This window comes from Phyllostomus discolor, chromosome 11, assembly GCF_004126475.2.
Source record: "Phyllostomus discolor isolate MPI-MPIP mPhyDis1 chromosome 11, mPhyDis1.pri.v3, whole genome shotgun sequence".
Lineage (NCBI taxonomy): Eukaryota > Metazoa > Chordata > Mammalia > Chiroptera > Phyllostomidae > Phyllostomus > Phyllostomus discolor.
In genome coordinates, this window is record NC_040913.2 from 34,748,870 (window position 1) to 34,770,081 (window position 21,212).

Genomic DNA, 21,212 nt, shown 5'->3' on the forward strand with positions numbered 1-21,212 from the left:
AAATTAAATTTGGAGACTTCCCAATACTATGTCAATAATTGATGGAACTAGATAGAAAATGAAGATATAGAAGAACTCCACACTGCCATAACACCAAAAGACATTTTTAGAACATCCCATCCAATAGTAGTAGAACATACATTCTTATTCCCACAGAACATCACCAAGGTAGACCATAACCTGGGCCATAAAAGCAAATTTCATCAAATTAAGAAAATTGAAATTATACTGAATGTGTTCTCTTACCACAGTGCACTCAAACTAGAAGTCTCCAAACCTCTGGAAAGTAAACAAAATTTCTATATAATCCATGGATCAAAGAAGTAGTGTCAAGGAAAATTTTAAAAAATACCCTCAGTGAAGGAAAATACATTTCAAATCTTGTGGGATACATCTAAGGTAATACTTGAGAGGGAAATTTCCACATTATAAAAGATGGAAGGGCTCAAATTAATCATTTTAGCTTTCACCTTAAGACTCTAGAAAAAGAAAAATAAAGCCAAAGCAGTAAGAAGAAAGGAAATATAGATAAGATCAGAAACCAATTACATTCAGCAGAGAAAACCAAAGGAAATCAATGGCACAAGGAACTGGTTCTTTTGAAAGATTAATAAATTGTCAAACCTTTATTGATATTGAAGAAAAAAAGACACAAAAAAACAATATTGGTAATGATACAGGGAATCTCACTAACATCCCCACATTAACAGAGTAATAAAGGAATACTACAAAGGACTTTAAAGACACTTTTGAAAAAGGTCTTCTTTGAAAAGAACAATGTACTACAGCCCATGTAGTATGAAACAGAAAGTTTGAATAGTCTTTTGACTCTTAGGAAAATAGAACTACTATTTTACAGCTCCTCAAAAGGTCTTCATGTACAGATGATTTTACTGGAGAATTCTACCAAACATTTAAAGAAGAATTAATACCAATTTTATACAGACTCCTCCAGAAAATATAAGAGCAGGAAAGAATTCACGATTTGTCTAATGAAGCTGGTACTGATAGTAAAGACAAAGACAATGTTAAAACAAAACAACCCCCAAAGACCCAAATTTATGGATGAATGCCCATTATGAATATAGACACAAAAATTATTATTGTAATGGACTGCATCAGCAAGGCTAAAGAATAAAAAAGAAAAGTCACAGAACCATATCAATTGATGCAAAGCATTTGACAAAACCCAACACCAACTCATGACAAAAACTCTCAGGAATACAGGAATAGATGCTGTGGATTGCATCTGTGGTCCCTCAGAAAGAAATTAAGTCCTAACCCCCAATACCTTAGAATGTGACCTGACATTATTTGAAAATAGGGTCATTACAGATGTAATTAGTTAAGGTGAGATCATAAGGGAGTAAAGTGGGCACTCCCATATAATTTATGTTTTTATAAGAAGAAAAGACACAGGATGTCGTTCAATTGTAGAGTATGGGAATTTCTGTATTAACAGCTACCACCAGAAACTAGGAAGAGGCAAGGAAGGATTCTACTCAGAGTTTCAGAGGAAGGCTGGCCCTGTTGAGAATTTGATTTTGGGTTTCCAGCCTCCAGAACTATGATAATAAATATCTGTTTTTGTTCCTTTAAAATCCTCTTCTGAGGATATGTTTTATTGATCTTGGAGAGAGATGAAGAAAAAGAGAGACATTTTTGATGTGAGAGAGCATTGATCACTTGCCTCCTGTGTATGTACTCTGACTGGGGATTGGACCCGCAATTGTTTGTTGGACGGGATGACACTCTTAACCACTTAGCCACCCAGCCAGGGTGAGAATGTAAGTCACCCAGGTTGTGTTACTTTGTTATAGCAACCCTGGGAAACTAATACAGAGGGGTACTTTCTCAACTTGATTGCACAAATTACAAAAATCATATAGCTAATATTATATTTAATGGTGAAATGCTTTCCCCTTAGGATGGGAACAAGGCAAGGGTGTTTGCTCTAACCACTGTTATTCAACACAGTACTAGAAATTCTAGCTAGCGCAATGAGACAAGAAAATGAAATAAAGAGAATATGAATCAGAAAGGAAGGAGTAAAAGTATTACCATTTACAGAGGACATGATTGTTTATGTAGAAAAGTTAAAAGATTCTATGAAAACTTCTAGAACTAATGAGTGCATTCAGCAGGATTCAAGACAAACAAAAATCAATTGTATTTTGCAAGATGAAAAAGTTCTTGAGATCTTTTGTACAACAATGTGAATATAGGTAACAATACTGTACTATACACTTACATATTAAGAGGGTATATTTATGTGTTTTTTTTTAACCTAAAAAACAAATCAATTGTATTTCTATATACTAGCAGTGAACTTTTGGAAAACAACATCATTTACTACTACTGCTCAAAAACAAATACTCTGGTATATATCTAAATTTATGTATATGACTTTTATGTTTAAAGCTATGAAATGATGGTGAAATAAATCAAATAAGTTCAAAATAAATGGAGATATAATCCCATGGTCATGAGCGAGGAGACTCAATTCATTCGAGTTGTTGGCAGAATTCAATTCCTTGCAGTTGTGTGACTGACATCCTTATTTTCTTGATAGTTACCAGCTTAGGGTTATTTCAGCTTTTTGAGTCCACCCACATTCCATAGCTTATGTTTCTCTTCCTCTGCCTTAAAAGCCTGTAAAGGTAGGTTGAGTTGCTCTTGTGTTTTGAATCTCTTTCTTCCATCTTGGGTTGCTTACCCAGCTGGGAATAAGTCTTAGCCTTTAAGAATCCTGTAATTAGATTGGACCCACTTGGATAATATAGGGTCATTTCTGTATTTTAACAGAATCTAATTAGCAACCTTAATTCCACCTGCAACTGTAATTTCTCTTTTAATTTGTCTTTGCAATGCAGTGTAATATATTCATAGGTTTTGGTGTTAGGGCGTGGCCATCTTTGGGGGTGCAGAGGTGGGTTTCCTTTGCCTAACACAAATATTTGCCTGATCCTTTAATGACTTCCCATTGCCCATGGCATTAGATATAGATTTTTCAAAATCAGGCTCCTTCCTACTTGTTTGGTTTTATCTCTGATACAGCTGGTGCTCAGTACAGGCCGCATCTTTAACATTTAATGTCTTTGCATGTATTTCCTCCTGACTTGTCCTTCAAGACTCAGGTCAGACATCAGCGGCTTTGTTCCCAAGAGGAAGATGATTATAACACTTATTATTACATTATGGAAATAGTTTTGTTCAACATCATTTCAACCACTGGTTTGTGATCCTTTCAAGGGCAGAGAACATGTTTTATACAGTTTTGTTTTTCTCATATGTAGTACAGTATTAAGCACATAGTGAGCCCTTATTAAAGGCTGGCTAACTTGGTTAATGAGCACTTGAGGTTTAGTAGTAATGAAACCACCCTTCTAGCAGCAGTCAATCAAGTCCTAAAGTGTGATGTAGGACAGAGTCTTTAGATTCATCATCCTTGGTTCAGTTTGGATAAGTACCAGTTTCAAAATCAGAATTGATGTTCTTGGCATGAAGTTTGAGACAGGTTCAATGATGCTACATAGAACACGTCATCTCTTTGTGTCTTTTTCTATGTATATAAAGTAAGGGTATGCGCCTGTGCATCAGCAGACCCCGATGCTATTTCAAGTGAACTTAACCTCTCTCAGTGTATTCCTTTCCTTCTGTATAAAATTGGAAGGTGATTCAGTTTCATTCTGAAACCATTTATTCAGTGTAGTCTGTCCCTGGTGCTGGAGATATAAAGACAAAGAAGGAGTGGTCCCTCTTCTCCAGTTGTATGCCTCAGGTAAGATTGCTCTTAAGACTGGTAGGTTTGTTTCAGCTCTGACAACCTGTGATGCATTTGTCTTTCCCTTCCTTAGGGCACATTTGGGAAGAGTTAATAACTTGAACTCTAGTCTGTAGAAAACATACACAGATAGTGCTTTGTTCCTTTGGCCGGGAAGTAAATCTGAGACTTGACTGTATGTTGCCTCTTTTTCTCTATGAGGTGACTATATTTGCTTCATGAAGCCAACAACACTTTGGAAATCATTTTGCACACTTCTGATTTCATCCTCTGTCTTTGGAAGCAATAACCGAATTTCAAAGCCTAAGCTGCTTTGAACATTTAAAGGTGGTTTAAACATTTAATCCTAGAGACCTGTTCTTCCTTCTCTTTTTTCTCTTCTTTTACCTCTTCACCTTTTCTTTTCTCGTACATTGAGACCCCTATTATGAAGTGCTAAATAGTAGTAAGTATATGTAGATGTTTCTCTTGAAGCATTTAAGAGTTCCATATTTCCTGTTACAGAATTTTAAGAGGTAGATTTTGTTTTAAATTAGTGCTTAACACATTACTTTTTGCTTTCTAAAGCAATTTTTCCCAATGTAAATGCTGTGCTAATCTCTGTGCCATTTCTATCATGAAGAAAAAAAACATTTGCACAATGCTCATTCATCCATGAATGCAGTTTATAGTTGAACCACGTTATGCCTGATGGCACTTTGCTGACAGGCCCAGAATAAATAGTACAGATTTTGTTTCCTGAAGATTGATTATTTATAGATCAGTTGATTATTTTTTTTCCAGGTTGCTTCTTGCACTGATGATGAGAAATTTTTTACTTTTGTAGAAAGCTATGGATTTCAATAAACCTCTGTCAGGACTGCAGACCTACCTACTCAATATCACTTTTTATCTTGAACATCTTTTCCAGAAGAGATAGGAACTGGTATTTGCCCCATCCTTAAAAATAATATTGCTGAAAATAGTAGGGGTGGGGTTGAATGTTTTGAGAGAATGGGTTTATGGGTGACAACTTGTTAATACAACAGTATGTTGGCCTTGCAGTTTTTTAGGAAAACAGGAAGACTTTTTATGCCTATTTAATTCATGTTTCAGTGTTACTTTTTCAATGATTACTTTCATCAGCTTCCTTTTTATGTTAAATATAGTGTTTCTTTTGTTATCAAGCATCCTCTCCACACCCTGTCCCACATTTCTTGTTTTTGATGTTTTATGAAATGTAGTCTGCCTTTGATAAGAGTGTTACCATCCTCTTTGATTTTATTATTGTTGATAAATTACTTCCCACCATGAGTTAAGAGACTGTAGTATAAATTAATTATGTAGGATGCCTCTTTACATTTAACTGTATTTTATAGAGAATCAGTTTATATGTAATATACATGAATGGATGTAAGTTTTGCTTTAATGATTCATATTCTACAATATAGAAGAGACTTATGTAGTGGGTCCAAAATGGTTGATTTGAGAATATATTTCTGTGGGCCCCCATATTGTAGATACAGTTGTTATATTAGTGGTGATACATTTTTAAAATATCTATGCTCTATTAACTACTCAGACCAGAAGACTCATCTTGATTTACCTGGGTTAATAGGCTTTCTAAACTGCACAGTGGACTCCAAGATAAGCATATTAAATTCAACAAAGTCTTTTTGTTATATTAACATACTTTTAAATTTGTATATTTTGGTATAAGGCAGTTTTAGGAATAGTAACTTTATTGTCCACAATGATTGAAGATGATAGATAGCAGTGTGAATCATCCTAAACTTCATATTAACTTCAGATGTTTTTATGGATATGCTTTTGAATGTAGAGATTGCTGAAAATTCACTTCAAACAACTCACTGAAGTCCCACTGCGAGGTGCTAACACGGGAGGGCCTGACAAACAGGGCCTGTCCACACATGTCAGGGCTAGCCCACGTAGAACTCAAATCACTCCTTACGTGTTTGATTTCAAGCTTCCCTGCTGCATGTGAAATAAGAATAAATACAGAATAGGAGACAGCAAGACAAACAGTTAAGCAGGATGCCCTTGGTGTTTTCCTGAAACATGAAAGAAGGAATTGAAATGCTTACAGGTGATGTGTGTTGCTGATAGAGCAGAGTGAACTCTTCACTTTTGAAGTAGCATTCTGGTTTGAAAACACCAACTTCTTGTTAACCTTTTCTTCTCCCCTTAACTATGATAGTTACCTTCAGTCTTTTCTTTTACAGAGGAGTGTCGTTACTGTATAGTGCATTCTTGAATTAGTTATTCCTTGGTTTTCACAGGGAAGAGATGAATAAAAATAATCTGAGAAGAGTCTGCAATCTAAATGGCAAATTGTGTTTTTTTGGGGGTGGAAAAATTGGAAATTCTAAATACTTACAGGTGATTAAGCTGTGTTTACAGAAGTGTACAAATAAAGGTAGATTTTTATTTTTCATGTAAAATGGTGCATTTGCTTTTTACTCTTCTTATTTTCATGGGAAATGTTATATTATATCTTAAGACAGTGGTATTATATCCTGGTTATATGACTTAAACTTGTTTTTATTATTTATAATGTGCGTTTTTTGATTATTGGATAAAATTTTGTTTTTAACACTTCATTTTTCTTTTTTACATTTTATTTTCATTTTTGATTTTAGAGAGAGGAGAAGGGAGGGAGAAAGAGAGGGCAAGAAACACTGAAGTGAGAGAGAAACCTCTGTCAATTGGTTGCCTTTCATATATGCCCCAGGAGACCAAACCTTCAATCTAGGCATGTGCCCCTGACCGGTAATCTAACCTGGAGTTAAACCAGCAACTTTTTTTGGTTTGCAAGATGTTGCCCAACCAGCGGGTCCACCCTGGCCAGGACAACATTTCATTTTTCAAAGGCCACACACATGCACACACACACACAAAATCATACATACGTACAAAGATATATACGAAACGATATTTACACACATGTTTTTTGCTTCCTTCTTGTTATCATTTTATTTATTGACTGAGGCATTCCAAATCACCACTGGAAAAAATGTATTATTTCTATGTAGGTGGATTTTCTATAATCTCTGTGAGCTGTTGTCTGTTGGCAGTGATGTCCTAACTACATACAGTACTGGCACTGTATCTATGGGCTTCTGGGATACAGGTGGTTTGGTGAGGATGAAAATACTCATTTAAAAAATAATGAAGAAGCTTTAAAAAAAATTGAACTTTGAAACTTAGGAAATGCTCAGCAATTATAAGGATGCACACCACTCATTGCATTTTTACTCCATCACAACTAACACTATGAATTATGAATGATTTTGTACAAGGTATTATTCTAATATTGTGTTTATGATTAGAATATAACTACTGTAAAATGTGTGTGATCATCCTGTGATACTCCACACTGAGAATACTTAACGCGACATAACAACGCTTTTCTTGTTTTTCAGTTGGGTGCAGAGCTTTGGCCATGAGGGGCTTGGGTTATTATTGGACATTTTGGAAAAACTGATTAGTAGCAAAATGTAAGTATTGTTAATTATTTTCACTTAAGCTACATTTGCATGTCCAATTATAATTCTAACACTGACATCTTTTATGCCAATGCAGACAAGAAAACGTTGTAAAGAAGAATCAGCACAAAGTCATACAGTGTCTGAAGGCTTTGATGAATACCCAGGTGTGTACATGATTAATCATATTGTATTCATTCTTCACCGGTTCTTCTAGAATTTTTAAGAATTAGAGTTGTGTAATAAGGAATCTGCACTTAAGTGGTGTACTGCTTTGGTACACTGTTTAGTAAATAATGGAAAAAATACGGAATTGTATAATTTTCACTTTTGTATAAAAACCACTATCTCCCAGCAGAGAAGCTTGGGGACAAATGGACCTTCTCTTGGCCCTTAACTTCTCATGTGTAGTTTAATTCTCTCCCTCCCTTTCTGTCCTTCTTTTTGTCCTTCCCTCTCTTCCCTCCTCACTCCCTCTTGCTCTCTCTCTCTCTTAATTTTTGAAACTATAGCCTGAATCACCTTTGAAATCATACATGATTATTAAATGGGGTTTGCACTAATATTCATTACCAAAGAATCAAGTTGGAAAGACTTAATTTTTATAGTTTAGGGATTCAGCTGTATAATGCAATTAATGAAAATGATAAAACAGGTCCCAGAAATGGAGCAGTTATGCTTAATACATGTATTATTGAGACCAAATGTAATATGACGGATCTGCAGAGTTTGCATATTTAAAGAGGAAACATTAGAAGAGAGAAACACTTTAAGCTCTTTACTGAAGTTAGATTTTCTGAAAGGGATTCTTTTATACTGTTAATTGAAGAAATTTCTCTGCCCATGCCATGTCTTTAGCTCCAACATTTAAACGCATTTACCTCATGATGTGTGAGTAATGATAGGTATTTTAGTTGCTGTTAGACAGCAGGAGAGGAAATTGTACTTATGATGGTGTGATGATTTGTGTTTTATAGCAAACTGTACATTTCTGATTAATTTTATTTTTAATATTTTGCCTTACCCTGATTTTCAGAATAAACCTTTAGAAGACTTCACACATAAGTACTGATATTTAAATTATTAACATTTATTTTATGTATGTTTACTAAATATAGCAAATATTTATGTTTTCTAATTTTTATCTTGCTGAATTATTTATGTATTTTTTAGCATTTTCTGGAGCTAAGTTTTCTATTTTTAACTAGTGAACTATCTAATTAGAAGGGGTGAAGGAGGAGAAAAATAAGATTTTCAAGGAAAATACCTGCTGTAGAAATCAAACTTCTTTCTATTCTGTGAGAAGTAGGTTTTAGGTATTTTGTAGACTATCTTATAAGAATAAATGAACAAAGGAATCAGAAACTACTGATAGGGAGAGGCCTTTTCACATTGTGAGTACATAGTACTGCTTTAGGAAGCTCCTGTGAAAGTGAAAATAGAGAAATTGAGCATTGACTAGTGGTGGGAAGTCTGAGAGTAGAGAAAACCCAGAACCATTTTTTCAAACCAGAAGAGCAGGTGGATCCTAATTTGGGAAGAATTTCAGGGTTACAGTGAGATGGCATATTGAAAATAATATTCCTATTTGTTTTGAGACTGGATAGGACAGGAAGTAAACTTTGCATGTATTTATATTCTAATTAATATAATGTTACTTTTTGCAACAACAGTGTTGCGTACAGTTTGTATATGTGGAGCTGAGATATATTGCTGTTCGTATTTATTGATATCACTTGTGCTAAGTGATGAATGAAAAGTTAAGTTACTGATACTTGGAATTAGTATTATATTCTGTCTGAAATTTTTGGTAAGGCTTTTTCTTCTTTCCCAAGATGCATTGATGATTTTTTTCTGTGCCTCCTTGTGCAGCCTTCCTTTGTAAGTGGTTACTGAATGATGAACAATATAGGCTATAGACAAAAAAGTGTAGTACCTTATTTTGAACTAGTAATTATTTATTTAATTAATAAGCAGATTTGATAACATATGAAAGTGAATTTCTTATAACACTAAAGTGGGCTAACTTTTTAAATGGAAAAAAGTGAATATTAGGAAGAAAATAAAAGTCAGGATGAAAAGTTAATTTATTGAAATTAAAAGGTGAGTGGAAGAGGGGTTTCCTTTAGGTCAGTTAAGCTTTTGTGTGTGGCTTTGAGTTGCACGCCCCCAGCAAGGGTGCTTTGCTCCTGCAGCCAGCCCCTCTCCCCATGTTGTTTCTGCTGTTGGGGTTAACTCACTGGTGCTGGCAGGGGTGGGGGGTTGTTCAGCAGCAGTATGCATGTAGTGTCAGGTGGGCATCCTCTGCAGGGATTTAGGTTACTAACCTTCCCCTACCCAACACTTCTTCATTGGCCTGAACTTCCATCTATTAGGTAATAATAGACCTCCTGTAGAATGCAGATGGAATCTGACATTAGTCCTCAGTTTAGAACACACGTTGTCTTAGAATCCAGAGTGGGTCTTTGACATTGAGTCAAGAGACTTCCTTAGACCTTCCAAAAGTTGTCACCACCTCTGTAACCTTATAAAAGCCTTCACTTAATGTACTGTATATGCCAGCACTGGTAAGTCAGCTAATTCTCCCACAGAGTTGACATGTTTTATTTTGCTTTGCTTTGTGTTTTAAGTAATTGGATGAGAGTAATTTTATATAAGTAGACAGTAATTCTATCTTCAGTTCTAGATATTGAATATTGACAACCGGCTTCATTCCACATTTAAACTGATAACTGCACATTTTTACATTAGCAAAGTCAGAGAATACTGCCTGTGATGGAGCATTGGGAGTCACCGGATGATGGTCAAAATCATGAGATCAGAGAATGCTGCTGTTCTGTGCTTCCTACATGATGGTTTGACACAGAGAAGTTAGCTGTAGTGGTAGTGGGAGGAAAGCAGTATGAAAATCCCTTGAGTGGCTAGAGGAACCACAGGGTTCTGATTCCAGGAAGGCACTCACTGGCTAAGTCTAGCCAAGGTAGTGGGAAATGAACAGAAAATGCTGGAGGCAGGCTTTTCTCAGTCTTCTGGTTTCAGAAGACAGAACAAGTCCTTTGTACTTGGTAACTGTTGACTGACTGAATTTTTGAATTGGATATAAGCGGTATATTATAAGCCCCTGACAATTTCCTGGAATGATAATTGAGGTATATTGTAGTCTCTGGTCCCATGCCTGCTTTTTTATTCTTTATCTGCAGGTGTGAAACAAGCCCAAGAAACACAGAAGTGAGCATTTCCAGGCCAGTGTAGTTGTCTCTGTAAATTTTCCCAGTGACCACCAAGACAGAGAAGTCTTTCCCAAAATCGTATCCTGGTGCTTTGATCCTCTGTCCCTCCTTCTTCGTCCCTGTGTTCTCTAGTTTAAAGCAAATGCAGTATTTCAGCATGGTGTGAAGGCTTCTTTACATAATAGCTATTTACAATAGGAAAGTTATAACTAAAATCTCAGAACGCTCAACACATTTGGGTCTAAGCCTGTTGTAGATTCAATTGTGATACATATGTCTAGTGTTAATTTTTAGTGTAAGCCATAGTTCATAGGTTCATAATTGGGATAAGGCCTTTTTTAATTATTAGGAGTAACTATAATCAACCAATTTCTCACTTCTACAGGATTCCCTGGGATGCATGGTAGATAAATAGTATTGTTTTATTGCTTCTCTGAATTATTTATTTGATACTTGTCTTCCATAGATTGTAAAGGGGCCTTAGCAATGTATACATTCTTACATCAAAACACTAAATCATTAACATAGCTTCTATCTTCTAATTGGATGTGACATCTTGGCAGTAGCACACAAACTTTGTTCTTATGCCAAATCATCCCATTTTTATAATGTGTTTACAACTAACTACACTGTGTTTCTGATGATAAATATTCCAATCAGAATACATATGCTCCTTATGGCAGTTTCTACATGGTATGTGCCCAAATCATCCTTCAGCTTTTTCCTGTTTTTGAATGAGGTGTTACTCTCTGGGCCTGCACTGTATAATGTGATTGCTATATGCATGTGGCTATTGAGAATTTGAAATGTGTCTAGTCGGACTTGAAATGTGCTGTAAGTATAAAATACATACTAGATTACACTACTTAGGGAAGAAAAAAGTGAAATGTCTCATCAGCGACTGTTTTATTTAGATTATATGTTGAAGTGATATTATTTTGGATGTATTGAAATAAGTTTATTAAAACTAGTTTTCATTTTTGCTTGTAAATTTTGCATTGCACATGCAGCTCACAACGTATTTCTCTGGGACAGTGTGTGGCTTCTTGTGGCAGTGTGTCTCTTACCAATCTTCCCCCCCAGGAAGAATCCCGACGGCCTTAGTAACTACTTCACTGTCTGACTTTTTATTTTGTATGTTTCTGTTGGGAAATCTTAATATTTTACACTGCTTCTTTCTTTCTCCAGTTGACTGCTTATCTATGTTAATAATTAATCAGTCAGTATTGTAAAATCATCTTTGAATGGTTATTTGTACTTGGTTGATTCTCATAGTTCTTGATATAAAGTTTATACTTCTATGAATTCTTAGGATGTTTATATTCTTTATATTTTTTAGCTTTAGTAGTTGTAAAAATATAAATTCTATAAACATTTTTTTGTTAACTACATTTTCTTCAGAACACTATTTTTTAAAAACTGTTAACATTTAACCTCTCATTTCCAAAATGTTATAGTATGGCTTGGAAAGGATTATGAGTGAAGAGCGGAGTCTTTCTCTATTGGCCAAGGCGATCGATCCCGAGCACCCCAGCATGATGACAGATGTGGTCAAACTCCTCTCTGCAGTGTGCATTGTTGGGGAGGAAAGCATGTGAGTCTTCTGAACTTATTTCTCTTATTATATAATGATTTAAGACAAGGTAATTTATATAATGTTTTCATTATCTATTCTGTTTTAGACTGGAATTTAAATAAATGTAGTATACTCAAGCAACTGACTTAGATTCATGTAGGCCAGCAGTCCCCAACCTTTTTGGCACCAGGGACCAGTTTTGTGGAAGACAATTTTTCCACGGACTGGGGGCAGTGCATGGCTTTATAGCCTGCCACCAGATGCAGCTTAATTGTTACTTGCCACTCGCAGATATGAGTCTGCAACTAATTAGTTTGTTATGGTCTCTGTGTAGTCAAACCTCTCTGCTAATGGTAATCTGTATTTGCACCACTGTGGTGGTTGAGCTAGCTCAGCGCCACCTCAGGTCATTAGGCATTAGATTCTCATAAGGAGTGTGCAGCCTAGATCCTTCACGTATGCTGTTCACGGTTGGGTTCACGCTCCTGTGAGAATCTAATGCTGCCGCTGATCTGCCAGGAGGCAGAGCCCAGGCATTAATGTGAGGGATAGGGACCTGCTGAAAATGCAGATGGAACTTTGCTCTCAGCTCACCTCCTGCTGTGTGGCTGGGTTCCTAAAGGGTGTGGACTGGTACTTGTCCGTGGCCCAGGGTTTGGGGACCCTGATACAGGCTGTGATATACTGACTTCTTCATCTTACTTATTTTAAACTGTTCTGAACTCAAACCCTAAATAAAAATTCTAAGTGAAGATTTGAAAAATATGCTAATGAGTTCTGCTTTGTATGTTTTTTTTTCAGATAGAATTAATTCAAAGTGTAGGTCATGTATATTCCCTTATAAAAAGCAAATATACTATTTGAAAATCTGTATGTAAGGCAAATTTAAAAAGGGACATATGGAATTGTATTTTACTGGTTGAGGGTACAAAGTTCTTGACCATAAAATATATACTGAAGCCTTTAAAGACATTATTATTCATGTTAGGGCTGTAACTAAAGACTATTACATACATATTAAAAGAATTAGAATGATGAACTTTTTTTAAAAACGAAGATTGGGGGTTCTTATGACAAGGAACCATTTAAAAAATTAGGTAAAATGTTTTTTAAAAAGAATAAAGATATAAAAACCATAAGCCAGAGACAAATGGAAATAGCCCTCTCAGGTAAGGGCAGGCAGAGCCCTGTAAGTAGCACCTTCTGCACACAGGTGATCCTTCTGTGGCTGGTGACTACTGAACCTATTTGGATTTAGTTGGAGAGTCAACAGGTGGCAGCACTGAGCCCTGCCCTTCTGTCCCCATATGTACCTACGAGAGTTTTCGTGGGAGAGACTGTACCTGCTGCAATTCCAGCATGCAAAGCCAGACACACAGCCTAAGCACTCTGCATTTCCCATTTTAAAAAGGCCATGTTAATTTTGGTATAGAAACCTAAGAGTAAATTTAATGTCTTTATTGAATATATTGGGGTGATGTCGGTTATTAAAGTTATATCGATTTCAGGGGTACAATTCTGTAATACATCATCAAAATATATTGTATTGGGTGTTTACTACCCCAAGTCAAGTTTCCTTCTAGACTGAATTTAGTGTTGTCATGTAAGGTACTTCCTGTGCTCCCTCTCCCTATTCCTCTCCTTTCTCCTCCTTCCTTTGCTTCCCTTCTTCCTTTGTCTGTTTCTCCCACACTTCCTATTTCTTCTCTCTCTTACCTCTTTCCTTTTTCTTCCCTCTCCCCTCCTTCTTCCCTTTCCTTTTTCTTTCCTCTTTCTCTTTCTCCTTTTTCCTTTTTTTCTTCTTTTTTTCCCCCTTCTATTCTTTTTCCTCTTCCCCTAGTTCCATATTATTTCTATTATTTTTTAATTTCAGAATAGGACTCAAAATGACATAAATATTGATAACTCGTAGGACCACCTATTTGTGCTCACAAACTATGAAACCATGTGAGCTTCTACAGTGTGCTCGGTCCTGTGAACACTGCTATTTGTTTTGAAGGAAGAGCCAGTGTAGTTCCTATTAAACTATTTTTTTATATTTGACTATAATTTCTTACGACTATATATTTGTGGCTACAAGAACTTCAGTTACTTATATTTGAGAAGAAGTATAGTAATTATGAGCATTTATATGGTACTTACTACACAGACTATCTGGTTTTAGATCCTTGCTCCACCTTTTAGTAGATGGAAGACAAATTGCTTAAGCTTTTCTGCCTCAGTTGCCTAATTTGTAATACAGGATAATGATAATACCTAACTCATAGAATTATAGACATTAAAACAAGTTACCATTTGTAAACTGGTTCAATTAGTGCCTGATGTGTAGTAAGCAATATATAAATGCTTGATAAATGAACATCATCATAGGGTTATTATGAGGAATAAATAAATCAAAATGTGTAACATGCTTAGAGCATTGCTTGATACATACTGCGTAAACTACTGATGCATACTGAGTAAGCTACTTTTAAATGTTCTTGGTTGCCTGGAAGAAGTAGTGACTACAGAGTTTATTAAATCAAGCAATTGGATTATAGCATTTTAGTTATTCTCAGTTTGCAATTTAATTATTTATAAATTCAAAATTTCCAATAGCCTTGAAGAAGTTTTAGAAGCTTTAACATCAGCTGGAGAAGAAAGAAGAATTGACAGATTTTCTTCTATTGTGAAAGGTCTTCGGCACAATTCAGTTCAACTGCAAGTAGGTGTCACATACCATGCACATTGTTTTGTAATCTGTTCTCTGACTGGTTTATATTGAACGCAATAGTATGAAATCCTGAGTGCCATTTACTATTTCATACCATTTTTAAGAATTGTGTAGAATTCTGTTTATTTTATATCATAATTGATCTTATAGATGCACCTTGGTATACACTTAGAATTATTTCTATAGTTACTTTCCTAGAAGTTGACTTACTAGGTTTCTCTGTAAACTGTGTGATTGTGGTCCCACAAGTTTATTCTGTGTTAGTTTTATAAGTTGATGATTATAATTTTGAAAAAATTTTGGCAATTCCTCATAATGGCTTCCTGCCGTAATAATTTTTATATCTGAAATTTTATATGAGTAATAATGATGTCCAAATTACACTTATGGAGATTTTAAAAATATTTAAATGCCCCTCCAAAGTCATGTTTGGAATTAAACATTAGAGTATCCAAGCCACATACTAAATTCATTTACTTTTTCCTTAAGAAAAGAGATGAGTTTTTATAACTGTAATTATTGTTACAATCATTGATAATCGTGAGTATATTTAAGGAAATGTTGATAAAACATTTCTGAGAAAAAATTGGAAAATGTTAGGAACTGTCAAATTAATAAATTTATAGTGACATTTCTGACGATGGTAAGTTTGTGCGGGTGACATTTCTGATGACGGTGTTGTGAGTGGCTGGTGAGGAATCCTCTTGTGATTTGTTTCTGGGCACTAGAAACGTGTGAAGGTGCGCGTGTGCGTCCCTGTTGAGTGGAGTTCAGTTGATGCAGCTTCTGGAAAAGAGCCCCTCCTTCCTCATCCGGGCCTGTTGGAGGGCCTGCAAGTCAGGGTCTGGGATGTGTTACCCATTTCTGACACAGACCCTGCTCTTTCCCCTCCTTTCCCTTCTTTGCCTCCCTTTTCGTCTGTCCCCAGGTTTCCTATTCACCACAATGCTAATGAAGAATAAACCTAAAAGAAACTTTGTAGAGAAAAACCAAACAATTACTTTGGTGAATTTTCATCCCATAATCATGTTAATTTTTGTATATACAACATTTGTGCAAATACCAGATTATTAGATTAATTGTGCTTATTTTTGCAGCATGTTAGAGATCACGTCTAATTTTTAAAATCTCATTTATGAAATGTAATGGTTACATATAAACTTTATCCCCTAAATGAAGACTTTTTTTTTTTTGTACTAACATATACTATTTGTATCTAATCACATACATGCTATGAAAGTGGGAGATGTAGTGTCTTGTGAAAGGAATAGACTTCTGAGGCAGGCTGGCTCCAATTTAAATTCCAGCTCTTCACATCCTAGTTGCATGACTCTGTGTCAATCCCAAACCTCTTTTGTAGCTTGGTTTTCTCAGTTGTAAGATAGAGATAATTAATATCAATACCTAGCTCGTTGTTGATGCAAGGATTACATAGGATAATGTTTTTAAAATGCTAGTGCAGTGCTTGGTCCTTTAGCAGAATTGTTGAGTAAAAGCAAGCTGTAAAAAGTAATTTTGTTAAATTAAACAAAGTCAGTAGAGAGTGGAGATTGGAAGTGATCCTCATTTCTTTTTTTCAGGAACATTACCAGTGTTGATATTAAAATTGGTATTAACTATACAACTCAGCAATTACACTCTTGAACATTTATCCCAGATTAATGAAAATTTTCACACACACAAAAAATAAACAATTTTTTATGGCAGCTCTATTTGTCATAGCTCCAAACTGGAAACAACCCAGAGTCCTTGACCACTGGTGAATGATTAAACGGTGGTGCAGCCATTCCACAGAATACTGCTCAGAAAGGAGTGAACCACTGATACACATAACTTGCATGATCTCCAAAGAATTATCCTAATTGAAAAATGCCAGTTCTGAAAGGTTAAGCATTATGTAATTCCTTTAATATAATATTTTTCAAATAACCAAATTATAGAGTTGGAGAACAATTGGATAGTTGCCAAAGGTTTGGGATCAGGTCTGGGAAGGTGTTGAGTGTGGCCATAAATACATAGCAGGAGTGAGTCTTGTGTGGTTGAAACAGTTGTGTGTCTTGATTATAGTGATGGTTATATAAATCTACACATGTGACAAAAGTTCATAGAATTATGCACGCATACATGCACATGAATGTGAAGGTGGTACAGTCTGAATAAACTGTGGATGGTATCAATTTCAGTTTCCTCTTTTTGGTATACACTAATGCAAGATGTTACCAAGACATGAAGGAATTAAAATATATACATATATGTCTAAAGACTTGATATAGATTTGAACTGATTTCTTTTTTAATAGCTTTATATAAATTTATATAAATTACATAAATTCACATTATGTATTTACCCACTTTAAAGTATATGTTCAGTGTTTTTATGTATACTTGCAGAGTTGTGCAACTTTCACCAAAATTTTAGAACAGTTTCATCATCCCCAAAAGACACTCCTCATCCCTTAGCTCTAGGCGACCATTAATTGACTATATAGGGTTTCATATTCTGGACATGTGATATAAATGAAGTCACATGATTTCTGGTCCTTTGTGACTGGCTTCATTCACCTAGTACAGTATTTTCAAAGTTCACCCATGTTTATAACATGCATCAGAACTTCATTTTTTGTTCTTTGGATGTGTACTGCATTTTGTTTATCATTGTCTCTTGGAGGTTTGGGATGTTTCTACTTTCTGGCTTTTATAGAAAATATAGCTATGGGTATTTGTGGAGAGGGTGTCTTTTTGCTGACTGCTTGTTTTTCATGTTTATGTAAGCGGATACAGGGTGCAGAGGAGTGGGGCCAGCCGCAGTGTCTTCCTTTAGTAGTTGTAGAAGTCCTGTATTTAGTGCAGTTCTTAGGAAATTTTTTTTTACCAAGATGTAGGTGGCTCGTTATATTTGCTTTCATGAAACTAATGGCCTTCGTTGTAAATAATTATATTTTCTTTTATGGTTAATAGTGTTATTTTTATGATGCCCTATAAACACTACAATAAATTTATTGACATTGTTCTTAAAGTTTGGTTTTCATTGGTAATTGAGAAGTCATTGTGGCATCACTTATTAAGTTCTTTTCTTTCTCACTTTTAGGATAAGTTCAGGCTAAACTTGCATGCTCTTGATTGAGAATATAGACAGTGGAAACAATTGTTATTTCTTACTTCACCTACTCATCCATTTTGTTGTGAATTTTTACTTTTTAATTGAGGTTTCCCATTTTATGAAGCCTAATGTGTGGAGTAGCTAGGAGGTAGCAACCTTAAGGTAAGAGTTAAAAGTCCATTTTTTAGGAGCTATGTTGGGGGTTGGGGGGGAGATTATCTTTTCTGGGATTGCTGATTGTGCTCTACTTATGTTTAAAATGATAAAGCAGCACTTCAGTAACATCTAAAAATACTTTCCTTTTTGAGTGCTTTGGACTTTTCTATAAAATAAAGCATATTTTAAAGCTAGCTGGTTATCAATTTTCTCATAAACCTATGGCTATAAGTGCCCATTTTACTCTATTAGCCTATAATTTGCATATATTAAAATATACTAGTTTGGGTAATATTGGCAGATCACCAAATTAAAAATAAAACTTGTTTGTTGCTGAATAAAATAGAACCCAATTGTTTGTTTTTATGTTAGAGGAAATGGTTGGTAGTAAAATTCAAAAAAATTCACTTTTTCTTGCAAAGTAGATTTATGACAAAATAGTCTTCAAAGGAGAATTGTTAGATTTTCTTGAGTCTGATGCTAATAATGACGATAATTTGGCTGCCTGTGTTTCCGATGGAATGAGCACACTTCTACTGCCCTGCAGTGCTCTGCTCAACCCCCAACAGCTGGTAAAAGTGTGAAAAACTGAGTACCAGAAATAACTCAAAATTATTTTCAGGCCTTAGAGAGTCTTAGAGAGTCTTATCAGGAAAAAAGTACAAATATAAATATTGGAGTTAAAATAGATGTACATTTTTTTTTTTCAAGTGTAGCAGATGAGGTTTTCAGCTTCAAGCAGCATACTCTACTCTAGGTGATTTAAGCAGGAAATACCACTGGATACCTTGCAGAATTTCTGGCAGGCTCAGAGAACGATGTGTGGATCGTGGGTAACTAGAAATAATGAGAAGAAGAAATGTCAGAATCCACATCTAGGGTTGTTCTAATGGAAACACCAACCTTCTACTCTGATTAGCACCCAACACACTAAGGACAGACAGTAGAGCACCAAAGCTTTCTTCACACGGACCTGTCTTCATACATGTGATTGTCCCCTCTTGTTGGCCAGGTCTCTTGTAGCAGAAAAGGGTTGGACTAAGTAAGGGTGATTTCTGGTTTCTGCTACATCTTGATATTATCTGTTATTTTCATTTCTCTCCCCTCTCTCTCTTTTTTCTTTCTTTCTTTCTGTGTGTGTCCTTTTTCTTCTCTTGTTAGAGACACACTTTGCTGGAGTACCAGAAGCATTAATCTAGCTTTTAAAGAGTTTGTTGGAAGCTTTGCTATTGTCACAGGGCTGGTTTGGATTCTTGTCGATTTTTGTCAGGAAAGGAACCAAGTGTGGGCATTCTACAGGTTTGTTGAGTGGATATTTAGCTTTCCTTTCATGTCTATGCCTCAGGCCCAGAGTGAGAGCCTGCTGCACCTTTCCTTTCCTATGGTGTCTTTCTCCCTGATCTAGTCCCCTTGGACTCGTGGCTATGCAGGGCCAAGAACATGAATGGTCTGCAATTTTATGCCACTTGTAAGCTAACAGATTAGTCTATCACAGTTTTAGGGTCACTGTCAGAAGACACGAACTCTTAGATCAAAAACAAAAGCTTGAGTATCAGCTTTGCATCAGCCCCAGTGGGCAGTTGCAGTGGGTTGTGTTTCAGGAGAGAAGCCATGAGTTTAGGGAATACAACCCAATTATCATGGGCAGCAATCATTCTGATTTATATAGGCTGTGATGAGATCTGTGTAGTTCATCTCATAAATATTTAATTAAGGCTGCTGGTCAACAAGACATTGAGGCTGACCTGCAGTATCGACCTCAGCTATGCCTTCAGGTCCCAGGTCCCGTCAGCTGAACAAATTCCACAGACAACCTGGGTCTGCTTTAGAATACCAGGAGGCTTTCTTAATTTTTTCTATTGATCTTTCTGCTTGGCTTGAGATATTAATTCAGGTACAAAGTGATGTATTGCTGATTGCATGGACTTCTTGTTCAGCAAAGAGGAAGTCTAGGGCAATCCCCTTATCCATACAGACTGGCGGGTGAGTTGGTGCTGACCTGCATGCCTTCCCGAGCTGATGAGGTATCACTGATCATTTCAGCTAAAATCAGGGACGCGTTTCTTGCCACCTTTTCTAATTGGGTGACTCTCATCATAGAGATAACTGCCTGCAGGGTGCACATAAATACTGATCAATTTTCTCGCCAAAAGGCTTTCTGGATTAGCCAAGGTAGCCTCACTTTGGAGAGATTTCCATAGTTGTCTGAGGGCTTCCTGGCCTACTGGTGGTATTTCCCGAAACACTTGGACATCTTCTATGACCACCTCTAAGATGTAAGTCACAGCATTTTTGGAGAACGAGGCAAGTTAATTCTTGCTTCCCCATATAGGGCATCAGGATTCTCAGTTTTGGGAATAACTGAGTCCAATTTTTGGTTTTGGAGGAACTGTCTAAAGGTAAGGCAGAGATGGCAGTTTTGCTGTATAAGTGGAATTTTGAATTTTGAGAACCTAAATCTTTTACAATGGACTGTACGCGTGCCTGCCCTTTGCTCCAAAGAGAGACCATCTTTAGTATACTGGACAGAATGCATGACTGCCCCCTGCTTTGGAGAGAAGACATGTCTCTGTGTTCCAAGTGTACTACTGGCTATCCGAACATCCTTGAAAACATCATCTAGAAGAAAGGCCATTTGCACCTCTGCTTAGAACACATGCAAAAGTGTAAGAGCTCATGGAGAATTGTCTCCCAATACGGAGCAGACCACCAAAGTACCTCATGTCACCTTCCTGACTTTCCCTCAGTCTGGTACTCCTGGTGGTGTTCCTACACACTCACCGTGCCTCGAGGGAGCTCTAGTGAAATGAGACCTTCACTGATTTTGGTTTATGTGGTGCTATGCAGTATTTTTCTTACATTAATTACTGACTAAAGGGAAAGCATGCTTTGTGAAGCTTTCTAATCAGAGACTAGAAAAATTGGTTATGTCAGAGGGCCAATACGAATAAGGGAAGGCGTGGGGAAACTTTTTTTAGAGGGGCAAGTTATTGTTCTCTTGTCTTGATTCTTTGTGACCCTGTAGCAACTTTAGTTTCTGAGCTTGCTCACTTAAATTATAGGTAATTCCTGTCATTGAATTTTAGCCCCAGGTTTCCCAAAGTTTGGTTTGGTAGAGTACTCTTTGGGTACTGATAAATAGCAGGATTCATGTTGTGTCTTTCTGTGG

General features: G+C 36.1%; 1 protein-coding gene across 2 annotated transcripts in view; it reads left to right on the forward strand.

Moving 5' to 3' along the window:
* Positions 1 to 21,212, forward strand: part of DIAPH3 (diaphanous related formin 3) — a 472,405-nt gene that overhangs the window by 125,220 nt on the left and 325,973 nt on the right. For both annotated transcript variants that reach the window (XM_028526818.2, XM_028526817.2), the window contains 4 exons: positions 7,207 to 7,281; positions 7,367 to 7,436; positions 11,957 to 12,093; positions 14,674 to 14,779. In XM_028526818.2, coding sequence (XP_028382619.1) covers positions 7,207 to 7,281; positions 7,367 to 7,436; positions 11,957 to 12,093; positions 14,674 to 14,779 — 388 coding nt within the window. The remainder of the gene's footprint in view (positions 1 to 7,206; positions 7,282 to 7,366; positions 7,437 to 11,956; positions 12,094 to 14,673; positions 14,780 to 21,212) is intronic.